General features: G+C 43.5%; 1 protein-coding gene across 4 annotated transcripts in view; it reads right to left on the bottom strand.

Moving 5' to 3' along the window:
• The window catches only part of TBXAS1 (thromboxane A synthase 1), a 326,045-nt gene that overhangs the window by 200,387 nt on the left and 104,318 nt on the right, over positions 1–21,340 (bottom strand). For all 4 annotated transcript variants that reach the window (XM_074940460.1, XM_074940442.1, XM_074940451.1 and 1 more), the window contains one exon: positions 6,948–7,000. Coding sequence is in view for 3 of the 4 variants with exons in the window: in XM_074940442.1 (XP_074796543.1) it covers positions 6,948–7,000 (53 nt within the window). In the remaining variant the exon portion in view is untranslated. The remainder of the gene's footprint in view (positions 1–6,947; positions 7,001–21,340) is intronic.

The following is a 21,340-nucleotide window of genomic DNA, read 5'->3' as shown; positions in this document are numbered from 1 at the left end:
GGCAGCTACTAGAGGCCCAAACATTTTCCTAGAACCACTAATTGACCACTTACATCAAGCATGGTAACAGCTGCATCCGATGAAGTGAGCTGTAGCTCAGGCAAGCTTATGCTCAAATAAATTTTTTAGTCTCTAAGGTGCCACAAGTCCTCCTTTTCTTTTTGCGGATACAGACCAACATGGCTGCTACTCTGAAAAGTGTCCCAAAGATTCCTTTTCCTAGAAGATTTCAAGAGTAGCATTTATTCCCTGTCAATCTCCTGGATCCCTGACAAATCAGGTTTCTCTCTAGGACACAGCCCAGAAACTGTCCTGCTATTGAACAACCTTCTCTTGGCCTTGTACAGTGTGACCCAAGAACCTCTTAATGACAACTGGCAAGGGAGTCTCAGGAATGTCCTGATTCTGGAAGGTGCATTCTGATTCACCAAAGAATCATAGGTTGAGAAGGGACCACAAGGGTCATCTAGTCAAGCCCCCGCCATGATGCAGGATTTGTTGTGTCTAAACCATCCAAGACAGATGGCTATCCAGCCTCCTTTTGAAAACCAGCAAAGGAGCTTCCACAACCTTCCTAGGAGGTCTGTTCCACTGTCCTACTGTTCTTACAGTTAGGAAGTTCTTCCTGAGAGTTATCCCACATTCTATATTTATGTATTTCGGTTTTTTTCCCTAAGCGTTGCACCTTACATTTGTCTTTGCTGAATTTAATTGAATGTCATGTGAGATCTTAAGTGAAAGCCGGACCACACTGGTCCTTAATATTGTTGTCAAATGTATGTACAGATACTATGTAAAAAATTATATATATATACACTGAAAATATGTTCTTAGATGGAGAAACAGGTCTTCTGTCACACAAGAAGTGTTTGTTCACCTGTCTCTCTGTTGGGATGTTAAGTAAACATTGTAAGCTAACCTAATGGATACCATTTACATTTGAAGTTATTGAAGAGATGTGAAGTCAACAAGGCAGCTGCAAACAGGAAAAACAAACCAAAGATGGTTATACTGACTCTGGGTACAGATAATGAATTTTGAGGCTATAAGCAGAAGGCAAAGAAAACACTGCCTTATTCTACATCCACGAAGTAAATGGACAGTGCATTTACATTCATGAAAACAGGATCTCAGCCAACCTTGGTTGAAATGCTGCAGAGGACTATGGAGGTAAGATAAACTTCTTTAGACAGGAGATTAACCTATTAGTTAAATGTAGTGTCTAGAAAGCGTTTTATGATTTTGTTTGATATGTAACCATTTGTTTCCAATATTCTCACTCATTATCACTTGACTCTTGAATCTTTGTTAATAAACTTATTCTGGTTTGCACTGTAAATGTATCTCAGTGCTGTGATACTAAGCAAGGTACTGATCCTGAGTTCAGTCATTCAAGCAGGTGTGTACATTTTTCCTTTGGAGACAGCAGACCTGGTATTTCTGTGAGCATTCAGTGGATAAGGGGCTGAACACTACAGGGGAATGCTTCAAAGGGACTCCGGGACTGGGGCACACTTATTGTTAACCTGCAAGGCAAAGTAAGGGCTGGCATAGCCCAGAGAAGAGTGCTTAGATGGCTAATAGGTTGGTGGTGTAAGGGAGCTGACACCAGTTAAGCGCAAGCAAGATTCCTTCATGCTGGAGATTGGGGGATGGGGGGAGTTGGTAACAATGTGACTCACAGTCCTGGATATCCCAAGAACCATCACATATAGGAAAGAAACCTCTGTGCTGCTAGTGCTAGATGTCTCTGCAGCCTTCAGCACCATTAGTCAGACAGAGCTGAAGATACCTATACAAGACCTTGCAGGAGTAAACAGCGCAGCAGTGTGCTGGATCCACTCATTCCTATCAGCCAGACCCCAGAGAGACAGGATATATACCTATGTATCATCTTATGTGCAATCTAACAAGGCTTAGTGCTTTCTCTCATCCTCCCACATCTACAAGAGACCACTCGGAGACAGTGTGACTCATATGCTACCAGTTCATTGTTCTACTGACACTGCCCTGCCATCACCAATGCCTGAAGGAATGGGTAAGCAGAGGAGTGAAAACCAGAGAGCTCTAGATCAACTTAGAAAAAACAGATGTGATACTAATTAGAATGCGGAAAACATACTGAGGAACTAATGCCAGTGCTCTATCATCACCATTGTTTAAGGGCACAAGACTACAGATCTTTGGAATAATATGAAGCCTCAGAGTCATGCTCAGTCCATTACTACCCCAGACAAATCCAAAGTGCCACAGTGGTGATGAACATCTTTTTCTATTTCTCACCGGCCAGGACACTATATCATTTCCTCTCAGTCGAGGATCTAGCCACTGACAGCCATGATATCATTACCTCTTAGTTTTATCTCTGCAAGACACTTTCCCTAGGGTTGAATGTGACTGCCACAAGAAGGATACAATTGGTACAGCGAATACCTCAGACAACAAGGCTGACACAATATTACACCACTGCTCTGCGAATTGCATTCTCCTCCCATTCAATTCAGAGCGTGAGTATTAAGTCCTGGCCTAGTCTACAAAGCCCTATGGACTATCTTATATTGGTAGCGGAAGTAGAAGTGGGTGGCAACCTGGGCAGCAGTAACCATGAGATGGTTGAGTTCAGGATCCTCACAAAAGGAAGAAAGGAGAGTAGCAAAATACGGACCATGGAATTCAGAAAAGCAGACTTTGACTCCCTTAGGGAAATGATGGGCAGGATCCCCTGGGAGGCTAATATGAGGGGGAAAGGAGTCCAAGGGAGCTGGCTGTATTTTAAAGAAGCCTTACTGAAGGCGCAGGGACAAGCCATCCTGATGTGCAGAAAGAATAGCAAATAAGGCAGGTGACCAGCTTGGCTTAACAGTGAAATATTCGGTGAGCTTAAACACAAAAAGGAAGCTTCCACAAGAAGTAGAAACTTGGACAGATGACTAGGGAGGAGTATAAAAATATTGCTCGAGCATGCAGAGGTGTAAGCAGGAAGGCCAAAACACAAGTGGAGTTGCAGCTAGCAAGGGATGTGAAGGGTAACAAGAAGGGTTTCTACAGGTATGTTAGCAACAAGAAAAAGGTCAGGGAAAGTGTGGGACCTTTAATGAATGGGGGAGGCAACCTAGCGACAGATGATGTGGAAAAAGCTGAAGTACTCAATGCTTTTTTGGCCTCGGTCTTCACAGACAAGGTCAGCTCCCGCACTGCTGTCCTGGGCAACACAGTATGGGGAGGAGGTGAGCAGCCCTCAGTGGTGAAAGAACAAGTTAAGGACTATTTAGAAAAGCTGGACATGCATAAGTCCATGGGTCCAGCTCTAATGCATCCGAGGGTGCTGAGGGAATTGGCTGATGTGATTGCAGAGCCATTGGCCATTATCTTTGAAAACTCGTGGCGACTCGGGGAGGTCCCAGACAATTGGAAAAAGGCAAATACAGTGGGAAGAAGGAGAACCTGGGGAACTACAGACCGGTCAGCCTCACCTCAGTCCTGGAAAAATCATGGAGTAGGTCCTCAAGAAAACCATTTTGAAGCCCTTGAAGGAGAGGAAGGTGATCAGGAAGAGTCAACATGGATTCATCAAGGGCAAGCCACGCCTGACCAACCTGATTGCCTTCTATGATGAGATAACTGGCTCTGTGGATATGGGGAAAGCAGTGGATGTGATAAATCTTGACTTTAGCAAAGATTTTGATACAGTCTCCCACAGTATTCTTGCCAGCAAGTTAAAAAAGTATAGATTGGATGAATGGACTATACGGTGGATAGAAAGCCGAATAGACTGTCGGGCTCAATGGGTAGTGATCAACGGCTCGATGTCTAGTTGGCAGCCGGTCTCAAGCGGAGTGCCCCAGGGGTTGGTTTTGTTCAACATCTTTATTAATGATCCGGACGATGGGATGGATTGCACCCTCAGCAAGTTCACAGATGACACTAAGCTGGGGGGAGAGGCAGATATGCTGGAGGGTAGGGATAGGGTCCAAAGTGACCTAGACAAATTGGAGGATTGGGCCAAAAGAAATCTGATGAGGTTCAACAATGATAAATGCAGAGTCCTGCACTTAAGACGGAAGAATCCCATGCACTGCTACAGGCTGGGGACAGACTGGCTAAGCAGCAGTTCTGCAGAAAAGGACCTGGGGTTACAAGAAGGCTAACAGCATATTGGGCTGCATTAGCAGGAGCATTGCCAGCAGGTTGAGGGAAGTGATTATTCCCCTCTATTTGGCACTGGTGAGGCCACATCTGGAGTATTGCTTCCAGTTTTGGGCCCCTCACTACAGAAAGGATGTGGACAAATTGGACAGAGTCCAGCGGAGGGCAACAGAACTGATCAGAGGGCTGGGACACATGGCTTATGAGGAGAGACTGAGGGAACTGGGCTTATTTAGTCTGCAGAAGAGAAGAGTGGGGGGGGGGGGATTTGATAGCAGCCTTCAACTACCTGAAGGGGGGTTCCAAAGAGGATGGAGCTCGGCTATTCTCAGTGGTGGCAGATGACAGAACAAGGAGCAATGGTCTCAAGTTGTAGTGGGAGAGGTCTAGGTTGGATATTAGGGAAAACGATTTCACAAGGAGGGTGGTGAAGCACTGGAATGGGTTACCTAGGGAGGTGGTAGAATCTCTATCCTTAGAGGTTTTTAAGGCCCGGCATGACAAAGCCCTGGCTGGGATGATTTAGTTGGTATTGGTCCTGCCTTGAGCAGGGGGTTGGATTAGATGACCTCCTGAGGTCTCTTCCAATCCTGATTTTCTATGATTTTATGATTCTATGATCTTGCAAACCACCTCATCCTCTGCTATCTGCAGACATAGTTGTGGGATGACACAGCTGCAGAGACCCTGGTTTAGATTGTCAGAAATAGGGAGTGGAGTATTTTTTTAGCAGTGAGAACTCCATTAGGTCTGAACCTCAACTTGCCTGTCTTCAGATTAATTATAAAACACTGCTCTTTGATAAAGCTTTGCTGCAGGAACAACATCCAAAACATATTTATAATCTACACACACTCACACGCATCTCTGAACTTCTGTGGAACAGGGAAGAAAAAAACCTTTCAGGACTATTTATGCTTTCTTTGTTTGCAGTGTTGTTATAGCCACATTAATTCCGGGATATGAGGGAGATAAGGTGGGTGAGGTAATATCTTTTATTGGACCAATATCTGCTGGTGAGAGAGACAAGCTTTCATTCTCCACAGAGCTCTTCATCAGGTCTCGGAAAGGTAATCAGAGCATCACAGCTACATACAAGGTGAAACAGATTGTTAAGCATAAGAAGTTAAAACATGTTGCAAGAAACCATTCAAAATGAAGTAGGCAACTGAGACCTCAGCAGTCATAGGACAAAAGGGAATTAGTGGGTTACAGATTGTTGTAAGGAGACATAAAAACAGTGTCCCTATTGAGTCTATGCTTTCTTTGTAATTATTGGTCTGTATTTATATATCAAAGTAATAAGCACATTGGAAATACCAAGGATAGAGAGAACCTGGAAGTCATTATTTCCACTTAGGATAGAAAAGAATGGAAGTAAAAGTGCAGTTCCAGCACTATTATAACAATGCAAAACTTGTACTACCAATGTGGGATTCAAAGAAACGGGAAATTATTGACTTTAGGGGAGTCCCTGTGTACTCTTCCTGAGGTGTAGTCCCTCCTCAGCACTAGTAAGTGGTTAACTACAGCTGGAGGACAGGGGAAAGAGGTGTGCAATTTTTACTTTTTACTTCATGATATCTTTAAAATGGATATTTTTGTACAGATATGGAGTGAGAGATTTGAACTCAAATCCACAGTATTTTGCAAACGTGATTTTTTCTTAAATTAAATTAAATTAAATTAAATTTTGGTGAATGTTTCATTGTCTCATAGTGAAAACTCAGAATCACATAGGTGACAGGCATGTAAACCAAAGCAACTTTAAAGGCACTTCCTCCCCTCATCAGTTCAATGTTCACATGAGAGAAGAGATATATTTTCCTTTGTGCAGCAGCTACCAACACCCTTATTTTACCAGGTTGGTAGCTCTGTAAAGGCCTGAGAAAGACTGAGGGCTTGGCTACACTTGTGAGTTACAGCGCATTAAAGCAGCCCAGTGCGCTCTAACTCACGATGCGTCCACACTGGCAAGGCATGTAGAGCGCTCTGACTCCGCAGCTAGAGCGCTCCTGGTAATCCACTTCGGCGAGTGGAATAACGTTTGATGCGCCCCCGCTGGAGCAACGCGGCAGCAGTGTGGACGCCCTGGTCTGTTAATGCACTCTGATCGGCCTCCAGAAGCGTCCCACAATGCCTGTTCTAGCCACTCTGGTCATCACTTTGAACTCTACTGCCCTGCCCTCAGGTGACCAACCGTCAGACCCACCCTTTAAATTCTCTGGGAATTTTGAAAATCCCCTTCCTGTTTGCTCAGCCAGGCGTGGAGTGCTCTCAGCGAATCTTTCCAAGTGACCATGCCTCCCCGCGCCAGGCTATCCCCAGTATGGAGCAATGGTGAGGTGCTGGACCTCATCAGCAGCAGAATGGGAAGAGGTGCTCTGTGGGATAGCTGCCCACAATGCACCGCTCCCAATGCCGCTGCAAGTGCTGCAAATGTGGACACGTCAGCGCGCTTGCAGCTGTCGGTGTTGACAGACTGCAGCGCTTTCCCTGCTGCGCTCTGCGAAGGCGGGTTTCACTCAAAGCGCTCTACATTTGCAAGTGTAGCCATGCCCTTAGGTCTAAGCAGAATTGTCTGTATGTTCAATGTTAGGACTTTTTTATATGGAGACACTCAAGAAAGGGAAGGCAAATCAATTAAAGGCGTGAAGTCTAGGCACATCAGTGTGTTAACTTCCATCTGGATGCTTTTATTCAGGAGTAAAGTGGCATTAGTTCACTGTCACTAAGTTGCAAACCAACAAGAAAACAGCAGCAACAACGAACACAGTAAAGAAAGAGTATTGCTAGCTTACCCACAAACAGGTCCATACTCCTTGATCAGTTTTGTATGGTTTTCCCAAAATCCCTGAGTAAAGAGAAAGAGAGTTACCACAGTATTATCATTGACTATATATGGCATTACCAGAACATTTGAGATCCTAGAATGCAGGGTTACCAACACTCGTGATATCTGGTGTTTTTCTTAAATCCCAGCTCCTGGAGTAATGTTACTATATGAGAACCTCAGCTTTCATTTAAGAAAAAACAACACCACCACAACTTTCTGGTTCTCCAGGTTGCAGAAAGACACTTGAAAATGTGAGCTCTAAAGGCTCAAAATGCAAATACAAGGCCAAAGAAAAATTTTTTTAAAAATTTTAAGCCAATCTTATGATTTTGGGGCCTGACTCATAATCTTTGTATGTTTGTGCTTGGAAATGCAGAAAATGGAGAAACTAATAGAGAGTAGGAATATGACTTACTCATTGCACACAAGAGAAATAAAGGGAAAAAAAGTTTAAAAAAACGCACCAATAAAACATCTCACAAATAAAAAAACCCTGCTTGGTTCGAGTTTAATGCTAAGTAGTCACTGGGGATAAACAGAAAAATTAAACAGCTTTATTTTAACAGACTTATTTTGAATTTTTACTTTTTGTGTTTCACTCTCATACTTGAAGAAAACTGGTATCCATTTAGATAAGGAAATTTATTACTATACTAAATTGTTACCTACCACATAAATACAATTTGAGTAGCAGGAGGGGAGGTATAAAGTGCTTCCCCAAAAGTGAATAAACATGATTAAGACAAAACTATAGTATTCAGAAAATCATATGGTATTGTGTTTATCACTTAGATAGGGAAAGTAACTGCAGTATGACCTTGCTAATCTGCATTTCTATAATCCATGGGCTATCTCCATTCTCAGCAAAGAGTCACTAGCAAAATGGTGCACTGAGGTCGCAGATGAAGACTTTACTCCTTTTACAACATACTATGGAATATTGGCTAGAGCAGTATGAAATATAAATAATTAAAATTAAATCATAGTCAACATAAATGTATGAAACACATTGTAATGCAGTATCTGTGCTTTTGTTGTTGTTGCTTTTTTGCACTGAAATAATTAAAAAAATCTGGCAGTTGGCAAGGGCTCTCCCATTTAACAGAGCAAATTAAAAATATTTTTTTCTACTTTAGATAAAATTAAATACAATTCTTTTTTAATAGGCAGTTGTATAGGGTTTTTTGAATTCTTAAGGTAAATCCACATTGAACTTTTTATTTTTTTAATCGCAGGGTTTTTAACATGTGATTTGTTCCATGGAACTGAGTTACCACCAATTTCGCAATCGTGTGTTTATTTGTGTTCTAATTATATAACAGAAAGATAGAGTAAAAATATCAGCGAGCATAATGACTTTAGATTTTAGAAAACATAATGATGAGAGGAGATGAAATTTTAAAAGGAACAATTTAGGCTGAATGTCAGGAAAATCTTTCTGAGACACAAGATGAGTGAGGTAATCTTTTTTATTGGACCAACTTCTGTTGGTGAGAAAGACAAGCTTTCAAACCACACAGAAAGAAAAGGAGTGCTTGTGGCACCTTAGAGACTAACCAATTTATTTGAGCATAAGCTTTCGTGAGCTACAGCTCACTTCTTCTACAGGACTGGGGAAAGAATTTCCAGCCTTACAACAAAATGCAAAGTGAAACAGGTTGTTTAGCATAAGTACTTAGCACATATTGTAAGAGACCATTCAGGATAGAGTTGCTTGAATGTTTGTCTCTCTCATAGCCAGCAGAAGTTGGTCCAATAAAAGCTATTACCTCGCCCACCTTGTCTGTCTAATATCCTGGGACCAACACTGCCACAACTACACTACATAGAACAATGGAAGATATAGGAAAGTCTAGAGTTCTATTACCCTGTCAGCTTGTAGTGATTCAGTCTTCACTGGCAGGGCTCCAATAAACACTAAAGCTTATGTCCCCTGGCATAACTCCCAACAAAGGGGTGTGGTGGAAACACCACCTTGTCCTTCCCCTTAAGTGAATCCTGCCTGAAGCGCAGCAAGCCTTGCAGGTTAAGGGAGGTGCATTTGCAACTTCTTTGCACCGGTTGAGGTGCATTTGGCCCTATGAGGTATTATTGTAGGGTAGCCCCGGATTGTAACTGCAATAATAGTCTGCACATATACCGTGACTGAGGATCTACAAACCACTGAGCAGCTGTTTTACAAAGAAACTGAGGCAGAGAGCTTTAATTGACTTGCTAAATGCCACACACTGTATCAGTGGCAGAGCTAAAATTAGATTTTAGGAGCTCTACCTCCTAGTCACGTATTCAGTGCATTACCTACTGCTACAGCTTAAGAACAACGGGGGGGGGGGGTGATGGAGCGGAGGAAGTGAAATAATTTGTTAGTCTCTAAGGTGCCACAAGTACTCCTTTTCTTTCTGCGAATACAGACTAACACGGCTGCTACTCTGAAACCTATAGTTTTTCAGGAATCAGAAGGAAAATGTAGCATAGACTATGCCATTTGTAATGATACCTAAGTGCATGAGTGTTGACCTTGAAGTTACCACTTTAAAGAATGTGTCACAATCTCTAATTGTAAAAAAGTGGGCAGCTATGCTGTTCCAAGTTAGAAAAATCACTTCTCCTTTCTCATTTTCTGAAAGGCTACAGAATGTGACTGATCACAAACACCACCTCAGGAAAAGGTTTTTAAATTGCACTTGGCCCTCACAATTAGCTGCCATCCTGCTGATGGGCTATTATCAAAGAGATAACACATGCATGCAAGCTGAAGGATTCCTTTCCTGAGGAAGGCATATTTAGCAGCAACTGGTATACCATGGAAACAGCAGCTGAAGTGGTTTAACTGCCTGAAACCCAGAAAGCTTTTTCTTTACATAGTTTGTGCCAGCTTCCTCACAGGATGTTTGCATTCTCTCCTCTCTTTGATTGATTGTAAGTTATCAAATGTATCTGTGTACAGAACAACGCATAGGGCCAAATTCTGCTCTCAGACACACACAGCTCAGGTAGAACTCCTGCTGAAGGAAATGAGAATTACAGCTGTCAGGGAGAGTAGAATTTGGCCACTAGAAACTACCTTAAGCAATTTCATGTTAAGATTTCAGGCTCTGCAGCACATAAATCAGGGAAATCAGAAAAGACAATGTGGACTCAAGTCCCCATTTTTAAAAGTGGATTCTCCCAGAGAAGGATTCCGCCCCACACACACACACAACTGCATTCACCAGGTTACTTCTCCAGACTCTCAAAAGACCTGTGTTGCAGAGACCTTCCCCTCCAGTTGAGAATGGACAGAGGCATCTCTGTCCGGAGTCACTGTATCCAATGTTTTCAGAAATGGCCACTAGTTTTGTATCTTTCAATTTTTGGATGCTAAGCATGGGACATCATGGGCCTGTTCTTCTGAGGTGCTGAGCACCTTCAGTTCTCACAGACTTCAAGTGGAGTCCTGAGGACTCAGCACGTCTAAAAGATAGGGCTCAAGGTGATTCAAGCTGATTACCAGAAAAATGGAAGCATCAAAATTCTATGGCCACTCTGGAAAATGTTGGGGCTCTGCAATTTGACAACAGATCATATGACTTGTGAAATTAACTAGGGTCCTTGCTGGGATCACAAGAGGCAGGGTACAATGGTTTTAATGAGAGCACATGCACTGGGATGCAATACAGGTCTGTCGTTGCCCACAGCTCAAGAATTTAGTCAACAAAATAATTTCTACGGGAAAAACTTCTTCTAGAACATAGGGTAGCCCAAGGTACTTAAATGGGAACACACGTGGTATTGGACCACATGGTAATGGAGATATGTCACTCAAGCACCACTGAATTGAGCAGCATTCTAATTTAAGAATAACAGAGAACAGATTTATTTTATTACGTGTTTATGAAAAGTATCACCTTGACAGACCTGGAGACAGCATTCCCCTCACCACAGAGCACATGAAGCATGAGCAACAGCAGTGCAAGCTTCCTTGCATTGCCCAGTAAAAAAATGCCTCAACTCTGGCCTGAAATGAACATCTCTGGGGTTTCATGCCCATTCAAATGTTGGCTTGAGAATATCAGTTGTGGTGTTATCTGATGCCAACACCTGTTCATGAGGGACTGGACAGACACCAAGTCTCTTCACCTAGGCCACTGAAAGGTCACTACCAAGATAGTCGGGATTCAAACCTGTAACCTAGAAACCAAAGGCTCCATATCCCATTACTAAACCCATGTGCTGTTCGGTCCCTCAGTCATATGTTGTATTTTGTGTCATGACGATATTCTTAACTGGAGCATCACTATTTAAATATCCATATCAAATAAAGAGAAAAAATCCATATAGCTATCCACTTACATCAGGTAACAGAAACTAATAGCATTTAGGGCTGGGACTTTTAAAAGGAGCCCAAGGCAACTAGGTACCAATTCCCATTGAAATCCAATGGGTTTTGTGTGCCTACCACCCAAATGATCATATATATTTCAAAACATGAGCTAGCAACACTTGAATTATAATAAGGCCAGAGCTCACTTTTAAGGAATGACTCCCTGGATGGTTCAATCTCCACAGTAATAATCACAGAGGAAACACTAGGAGGCCAGCAGACGGCAAGGAAGAGAACCAGAGTGAATTTCTATCCAGCACTATTCTAAACCATGTACAATGTTTGTTTCCTTTGATCATCATTCCTAATAGCTGTCCTTTGTGTGTAATTTGGTTTAATTTATGTGTGTGCCATTTCAGATTTTAAAAAACATATATAAGCCTTCCAAATGTATTAAAAACAGCCTTCCTACCCTTTATAGTTATTAAGAGAGGTTAGTGTTATGCAATTATGTTAATCCTCATTTGTAAAGGCTAATTAACTGAATGCTAATTGAATCTGCATATGAAAATTAGGACAATGTGTTCTCATTGTACAATTATAAAAAATTACCTGAACTAAATACCAAGAAAACTGTAAATTATTTTTTACCTTTATTCGCCATAATACTATTAACAATGGCCTTTGCTTTGCAAAGAACTGGCTAGACACAACCCTGAGTTGCTTCTACAAGCCTTTCATTTTGAAATGACTATTTTCCCCCTTTGATGCTCTCTCTCTTAACCAACCCTTTATAGACATGACTCCTTTCCCGGTGCAGAAGCTGTATTTGTATTTTTCTCTAGGGTCCAAGCCAATGCCACCCAATGTATTAGATGGCACGAGATGATTCAGTCAATAGCTAATACCTTGCCCCAAAAGGTCAAACCCATCACCTCTGCAACACAGCATACACAAGGCTAGATAACAGGTTATCACTGCACTAGCCTTTAACCCCAGGAGACATGGGATCAAATTCTCATTCAAGTCACAAGGAGAAATGAATCCTGTCTCATTCTAGTCTCTCTATGTGTCTGTTACAAAACAAAGACAGTTAGCAACAACCATCAGCCTTTGCTCAAAAGAGCCAGAGACTGTAATATCAAGAGCTACAAGAGGGAATTAACAAAATCCCATCACACTTACTAGTATTAGTTGAATCTCCCCATTAACCAGGTTAAGACATTCATTCAGAGCATTAGTAATTATAACCTCACTTTCTCCTACTTCCACTTTCAGACGTGCACATTATCTTCTGTCTCAAGGTCTTGTTGCACTTTACAAACATTAGGTTAGCCTCACAACACCCCAGAGATAGGTAAGTGTAAAGCCTATTTCACAGATGGGGAAACTGAGGTTCAAGATTAAGTAATTTGCCAAATGTCACACAGAAAGTCAATGGCAGAGCTGGGAACAGGACACAAATTTCTGTTTCCCAGCTCTGTGTCTTACAAGACCATTCTTTCTCCTCCATCTTTCATAGGAACACAGGACACTATACCAGACTGAAGCATCAACAGCCCTTCAGGTTTGATGTTCTCTGCCTATGGCTATGTCCTATGTCTGAAACTTAAAAGGAAGTCAGAGTCAAAACCCATATATCCAACCAACTGCGCATTATTTTACATAGAGGGAGATTTCTTTCTGACCCCTGTGTTCAGCACCAGATTCAACTACCCTTATCTTAATATGCATGACCACAAATGTAATTAGTCATAAAATTATCCAGACCTTTTAAAAAAATCCAGCTCACTGATTTCCTGCAGTGGTGAATTCTCCAGGCAGACTATACTGTGTGAACTTTTATTTGTTTGGAAGTTAACTGCCATTAACTTAGATCTTGTTCTTATCTGATGTGTGGTTGTAACTGCAATTTCCCTGTTTATTACTTATATCTGTGGTTCCCAAAATTGTTCGTACTGCAACTCCCTGACAAATATTTTAAAACATGGTGGCTCCCCACAACCAAATACTGGGTTTCTGGGGAAGGGTTTTGTTTTAACAACTCAGCACCATAGACTCAAGAGCACTAGAGTTAGGACAGCTTTACAATTTTATTCAACTGTATAGTTTGTTTAATGATATTATCTGATCTAATCTGGGTTTTTAAAACTATAATTTGAAAATATGGATTTATTGGCATGTTCAGACATAGCTGAAGTATGATTTGAGTGAGAAGAATGGGCCTACTTCAAACTGCACAGTGGCACAGTGTTTGGTTGAATCTCTGACTGATTTATGTCTGGCACTTTCTCCAAGTTTAAATTTCTACGTTTAGTTTTCACAGAAATCCTTGTTGAACACCCAGATTTACAGAGATCACTGGACGCAAATGGAAGCAACACTTCCACAGCTTCATCATGGAGTTGCTCACACTCTCCTTTAACAGAAATCCAGAACTCTTGGTTTGTGAGATTTGAAAATTTGGTCTTCAGTATGTGATCACCTGACAATTCTAAGATATTTTCTTGAGCCAAGATAAGGTTGGAAGGGAGACAAGTATTACGAAAAACAGATTTTGAATCCAATTGGTATCATCATCTTCAGCCACACGTTTGCTACCTGCAGGCTGAGCACTTGGTAAAAACTGTTCCATTATACAGATGCAACTTTTTCTCCTTCAGCCCCCTTCCCCTAGGAAATCTCTCAGCTGAAAGCCACCTGCTGGAGTGGAGGACAAAGAAAGTGCCAGCAGCAGCAGCAGCACAAGACACAGACCCACAGATAAAATGCAGGATTTCCAGGTTTATGGATCTTGGGTGGCAGATGGAATACCCCTGGTCGGGATTCTTGGGGTGTGTCTGTGCAGATTGGTTCCTGTGCTTTTTCAGGGAGTTTTTTGAGCAAATGGTATAGTTTCTTTTGGTAACCCTCAGTGGGATCAGAGGGTAATGGCCTGTAGAATGTGGTGTTAGAGAACTAGGACTCTGGTGCTATTCACATTTTTTCTTACCATGCAAAACTTGGGGTAGGGTACAGGCTCATCTAACCCTATACGCGAACCAGCACCAGGCCTGGTCATTGCTTGGATGGGAGGCCTCAAAAGAAAACTAAAGCACTGCAGGAAGTGGTGTTATTTATTTAGTAGGGGGTAGTCTCTGGGACTTTTTTGAAGCAATTCCCCAGCATTTTGCTAGGAAATGCTGTGTTGGTGAAATGGGAGACTTAAAATCAAAGCCACTCTATTACCTGTGGTCACTGAAAAGCCCATGTCCAAGACTGTGGAACAAATTCCCCCAGAAACTAAACATCATTACAAACCTCACTACCTTCCGCTCCAAGTGCAAGGGCACTTCTTTGACCTCATCTTCTTTTGCACACACATAGTGCATACACTTAAGCCTTGTCTACACTACACAATTTGGCGACAAAAGTGTGGAGGTGTACACACTGAAATGCTCCTCCTGCCGAATCAGAACTTCTTTTCCACTCTGGAAAGGTCTAGCCAGTCCCAGCACTCCGGCTCTGCCGTTCAGGATGCAGGAGAGGGGAGCTCCACTAAGTGATCATTTTGCTTTGATACTGCACAGTGACAGGAGATTGAGCTCTCATGTATTTCCTTATATGGCAGAGGAGGGATAAGGGACAGAAACTAACAACAGAATCTGTCCATCTATGCAGTGGGGCCACAGTGGAAAAGTTTGTTAAGGTCCATGGGGATGTCTCTGGAATCCTCCATAGAGATCTCCGGGAAGCTTTCCTGTAGGTATTCTGCAAACCTCTGCCGAAGGTTCCTTAGCAGAGCTGCCTTGTTTCTCCCCCCGCTGTAGGAAACTTTGCCGTGACACACGGCAATTATTCCTGCAGAGACCAGAGCGGCACACAGGTGAGCAGCCTATGGAGCCGGTCTGAAACCACACACATACAGAAGATGTATCCCTGCATTCTGGGTTACCATTAGGAATAAGATATTTGGCTCAGTTACCCTAGCCTGTGGAAAAGGATACCAATATTCAGAATAGGCTCCCTAGCCGCTTATAGTAACCCCCTTTGCAAATCACCCCTTGTCCCTTCTTGCCCTTTCCCCCTTGCCCATCCTCTCTCCCCAGTGAACTCCCCATAATTGGGACTCGCAGTGACCTGTGTGCTAGCCAAGGGACAGTGAGAAAGAGGTGTGGGTAACTTTTGTGATTCATGGCTGCGAGCACACTCACAATACTGTCTCTGTTCATTGTTTCTTTGCCTTCTGCAGATGTGCCCTTGAGAACACACTCCTCCACACCAGTGGAGCGCCTCCATCCGACCCAGGAGGAGTAAGGAGGATATGTTTTGCAAAGTGCTGCAGTCAACAGATGCAGCACAGAACGAAACAAGAGCGTGGAGGGAGACAATAAATGAAAGACTGAAGCTGGATAGCCAGGAGAGGACACAGGAGCAGGAGCGGATGATAAAGCTCCAGATATGTTGAAGTCCTCATTAGCCTGCAAGCAGAGCAAATCCACGCCCAACTCCCCTTCCAGCCACTACAGAACTTCGATCCACGCCCTCCCCAAAATCCCCCACCATACTCATCATGTGTTCCTGGTCCCTCACAGTGCCCCATACACTCCATGCCTGGGGACTGGTTTTCCAATGAAAACTGGAATTACACCCAGCTGTGAGAGCCCTTACCGCGAGGCTGTTCCTTATGCTCATGTCCCCTGTTTGTCCAAAATTTTGTGTTTTATCCTGTTATTAAACATGAGTCTTTGAAATAAAATGAATCTTTATTTGTGACATATATACATACATCGCTCAGAGCTAACATTGAAACACATTGGCTGTACATAGGAATATTTGCTCCTTGCAATTAATGTTCAAGAAGCAAGCACTACAGGGGTAATTCATGGCAGCAAGTAAACATTGCCTGGCCGAATGCATCACATACTGACACATTACTGGGAATCATTGTCAAAATGCTCCTTCAAAGCCTCTTTGATTTGAATAGCCTCCTGCTGCGCCCCTCTAATTGCCCTTGTATCTGGCTGCTCAAAATCAACAGCCAGACGATCAATCTCAGTGGCCCACCCCTGGGAAAACCTTTCCCCATTTGATTCGTAAATATTATGCAGAGTACAGCAGGCTGCAATGACTATCAGAATATTTTCCTCTCTGAAGGCTAAACGGCCAAAAAGATAGCACCAGCGACCTTTTAATTGGCCAAAGGCACATTCAACGCTCATTCGGCACCTGCTGAGCCTGTTGTTGAAGCGTTCTCTGCTGCTGTCTAGGTTGCTGGTGTAAGGTTTCATAAGCCACAGAAGCAAGGGGTATGCGGGGTCTCCAAGGATCACTGTGGGCATTTGCACATCCTCCACTGGAATCTTCTGGTCTAGAAAGAAAGTCCCAGTGTGCAGCTTTCCATTGAGTCCAGTGTTCCAAAAGATGTGTGCATCATGCACCTTCCCTGACCACCTGCACTGACGTCAATGAAACGGCCAAGGTGATCTACCAGCACCCGCAAGACCATGGAGAAGTAGCCCTTTCAGTTGACGTACTCCAACCAAAGATGGTTGGGGACCAAAATTGGGATATATGTTCCATCTACCACCCCACCGCAGTTAGGGAATCCCATCACCTCAAAGCCATCAATCTTTTCCTATACACTACCAAGAGTCACAGTCCTTTGTAGCAGGAGGCGATTAATGGCCCTGCACACTTGCAACACCACAGCTCCCAAGGTGGACTTTCCAACTCCAAACTGATTTGTGACTGACCAATAGCAGTCGAGAGTTGCCAGCTTCCACACAGCAATCGCCAGTCACTTTTTCACAGTGAGGGCAGCTCTCATTCTGGTATCCTTGCACCGCAGCTCCACACACAGTTCCAGAAAGATGGCTTTGCGCATCCGTAAATTCTGCAGTCACTGCTCGTCATTCCATACGTGCATCACAATACAATTCCACCACTCAGCACTTGTTTTCCAAGCTGAGTACTGTGGTACATTCCACTGTGGTAAGGTGTCCCGTGAATGCCAACAGAAATCTTGAACTATTTGTTTCCACGGCAGACAGCAGGGCAGGCATCACTGATTCACTCTCTGTTTCTCAGCTCATGAAATACTGCAGGACCAGCTGTGTTGTGTTCACAATGCTCATAGCCACTCTGGTCAGCAGTTCAGGATCCACGCTGCCAGGTAGAGATGGCAGGTGCACAGTTTATAAGGGCTTTGAAAAACAGCATGAAACGAAGTAGAAAGCCCATGGAATGATGGGACGGAAAGAACTGCATCACGGGATGGCAAGCACGTGCCCATGACGCACCGCAATCTGTTCCCAGAGCTCTCAGCAGCAGAGGGTGGTGAGTTGTACAGTGGGATAGCTACCCACAATGAAACACTCTCTGTCAATGTAAGAGCAACAACTGTGGGCGCACTCAACTGAAACAAGGAACCTTGTGTGGAAGGGCTCCACCAATGTTATTAAATTGACTTATGGTCGTCAACAAAACTTAAGTCAGCTTAACTCTGTAGTGTAGACATGACCTTAGTAAATAACTCTCCCCCCCAAAAAACAAAGTACTATCCTGCACCCACAATTCTTCCACTGGCAAGAGGCTGAGAGACAAGTTACTGGAAGCTGATCCTATACTACAGTGACGTGAGTGAGGTATAAGAACTTGTGTAGAATAGAACAGATATATTACTTTTTGCAACAAGAGTGTTGGTCCACCATCCTGGCCAAACTTCGACTGGTTAAGTACACTTTTCCAGCTATGAAAAAAAACCAACCCTGTAGTTTCAGTGGGATAAGTTACTCTTCATGTTCTGTTCTGAACTGCAAGGCAGTGTAATAAGGCTGCTATTTTCCACTCCGTAGGTGGTTCATATGATCCATATATATAAAAAACACACAGTCATGTATAAACTAAGACATTCATGCCAAAATTTTAACTCACTAACTACGGACTAGAGAAAGAAAATGCTGTATTATACTCTGACAGGTCTAATGGAACAGCTGCAGTATCCCAATTACCACACTGATATTTGAGCAGGATCAAGAGAGAGTTGATAAGAATTGCCAGAAAGAGTTGGAAAAGCATAGGGAGACTGGGAAGAAGGCCACTGAGGTACAAGACAACACTGAGGACTGGAGAAATTACAGGCCACCAGCCAAACTGAAGTTTGGAAAGCACCAAGAAACAACATAGTGGCAACAATGATTAGTGAGAGGGTATGGGACAAGCTTCTAAGGGGCAAGGAGTTGGGTCTAGAATTGAACTGGCTCATACATCAATCACTCATTTTTGTTTGTTTCTAGACCACCAGTTAGGGCCAACTTCTAGAAGACTATAGGGGACTACCTTGTAAATCAGTTTTAGCGCTTCATGACCTTTGATAAAAGGCACTATGTACTAGGGTTGCCAACCCTCCAGGATTGTCTTGGAGTCTCCAGGAATGAAAGATTAATTTTTAATTAAAGATTATGCCATGGGATGAAACCTCTGGGAATATACTCAACCAAAATTGGCAACCCTACTATGTACCTGCAACATTTGTCAGGGGCTGATGGATGAGGCACCCTTTCAGCTGAGTTCATCTGCCCCATGAGAGGGTGGCTTGGAGACTATGTTCAGTACAAATGCTGCACAGAATATGATGCCTGGGCACAATGCATGTAGTCAAGAGGAACTGCTGCTCCCTCGAATTAATGAGATTACTAGGAAATCAGATGTATTACAGAAAGCAACCACTGCCTAGGACAAAATGTTGAACCCACTGATCTTTCCAAACACATAACCTATGGGGATATAAGAGGGGGAACAGCAGCACGTAAGGACAGCTCATTAAAATCCCCAGTTATTATTGCTATATAATAATTACACATAAAAACTACATTTAATGAATATTCTCCAAGTTGCCAAGTCAAACACATCTATGTTAGGAAACGCCAGAATTCAAATGATAGCCTTTGGAACCTTAATCCAGTCCCCTTGTGCACATGCATTATGGGACAGTCTTTAATGACATGATCACATGCTATTTTTCCACGGGACTCCTACCTCATTCAGTGAACAGGATGGACGGAGCTCACTTAATGAGCAGATATTCAATATTGTGTTTTGCCCTTGTTGTTCAATGTGTGGCCCCAGGCCTTATTTACTGCAGCTATTCAAACCCTGCTCTGACGCCTGAATTATTAATTTCCTCATGAATTTTTCTTTGGTGCTCATCACTGTATCAGAGTGTTTCCCAAGCAATTTATTTTCACAACACACCTGTGAGATAACAGGGTAGTATCATCTCCATTTTACAAAAGAGGAGCTGAGACACAGATATTTAACCTCAAAAGTTTCCACTAATTTGGGATGCCCAATCTGGACACCTAAGACCAATTTTTTCAGACTACTTAGCATTATATAGCAATGTATATGCTCAAAGCACACCTCCATTGAGACTGTCCTCTCTCTTCCAGCAAGCCCCTGCTTCATTCACTAAACACCTTCCAACTTTTGCAACAAAGGAAGTGAGGTCCTACAGACAACAGCTTCTTTTAATGTGACCCTGATTCAACCCCAGAGCAGGGTCCATCCTGTGTACTGAATGCGGCAGAGGTCATGTGGAAAAAATGGAATGTTATTGTGTCATTAAAGACTACGTCATAATGCACATACACAAGGAGGACAAATAAAAGTTGCACAGCCCTTGATACCGGACGAACTATTGTGGGATGTTGCAACTGGAATTTCCCCACATACCAACAAGAGGACAAACAATTTTTGCGGTTCTGCCCTCTTCCCCATGAAGATAAGTCATACAAGTGGATTCTTCCCATCAGCTGAGTTTGCAGCTCAGAGAACATGGCAGGAGGAAGATAAAACCCTTAACAAGAAGGAAGTGATTATCTCTAAGCTGCTTGGACTCCAGGGGGCAAGGATTTCTAGGCATAAGCAAAAGATTACCCCTGGGGGCATTCTGCACCAAAATAATTAAAACTTCTGCACAAAAAAGTTCAAAATTCTGCAAATTTAACTGTCAAAATAACACTACATAATCACACCAGTTTCATTTATTTTGGTAATTTATTTCAAAATACCTGTCAGCAAGTATGTCTGTAACAATACAGACACACAAAAATTCCCACAGGAGTACAGAGTTAAATAAACCCCTATGACAACCCAGTTCCAGTTTCTCTGCCCCCTTTCCCCTGCCCCAGAGCCCAGCCAGGGGACCAGACACTCACAACCTCCCCCCACCCCGCCCCGAGCCCACCTGCAGGGTCCCCCCCAACCAATACACCCCCCCCAAGAGCCCAGCCACAGGCACCCCCGGCCCAGATACCTGCAGGCCTCCCTGGCACCAGCTACCCGCACCCTGATACCCAGAGCCCAGCTGCGGGGCCCTCCCTTCCCCAGACACCCATCCCCCTTCCCCCGCATCCCGAGCCCAGGGATCCGGAGGGAGAAACAGCCTGATGCTCAGTCCCACGCTTGCACGGAGTTTCCTGCACACCACCTCCTTCCTTCATGGCACGCTGGGAACTGCAGCTGCCAGGAACCCTCTAGCTCCCTCTCCCTCCCCCCAGCAGTGTCTTCTATGTGCAAGCTGGCTCTGCCGAGTCCAGTTGCCCCTAGTGGCGGCTAGCAGCACTGCAGTCCATTTCACAGAATCATAGGACTGGAACGGACCTCGAGAGATCATCTAGTCCAGTCTCCTGCTCTCAAGGCAGGACTAAGTATTATCTAGACCATCCCGGACAGGTGTTTGTCTAACCTGTGGGGGAAGGGAAATTCTTATTAAGTTTACACTTGATAATTGGTTGGTGAAATCTAGGTACAGCGCTCACAACCAATTGGGGGTTTGTGCCCCGCTTACTGACATTCTAGCCTGAGATACAGACTCATGCTCTTCAGTCACTGCAGGCAGTGTTACATTCCTCTACATTTGAACGAGACAAATTCCTCCTCCATGCTATCTGCGTGCCCGGCGGGGGGGGGGGGGGGAAGAGGAGGCGGAGGGAGGTCATTGAGAGCACAGGAGACACAGACTTTCTGCTCTGAATTTTGGTGTCTGGCCCTATCCCAACCCACAGCAGCCA

This window comes from Natator depressus, chromosome 1 (genome assembly GCF_965152275.1).
Source record: "Natator depressus isolate rNatDep1 chromosome 1, rNatDep2.hap1, whole genome shotgun sequence".
Taxonomy (NCBI): domain Eukaryota; kingdom Metazoa; phylum Chordata; order Testudines; family Cheloniidae; genus Natator; species Natator depressus.
Note: the sequence above shows the minus strand (reverse complement) of the source record. Positions and strands in the feature narration are given on the sequence as shown.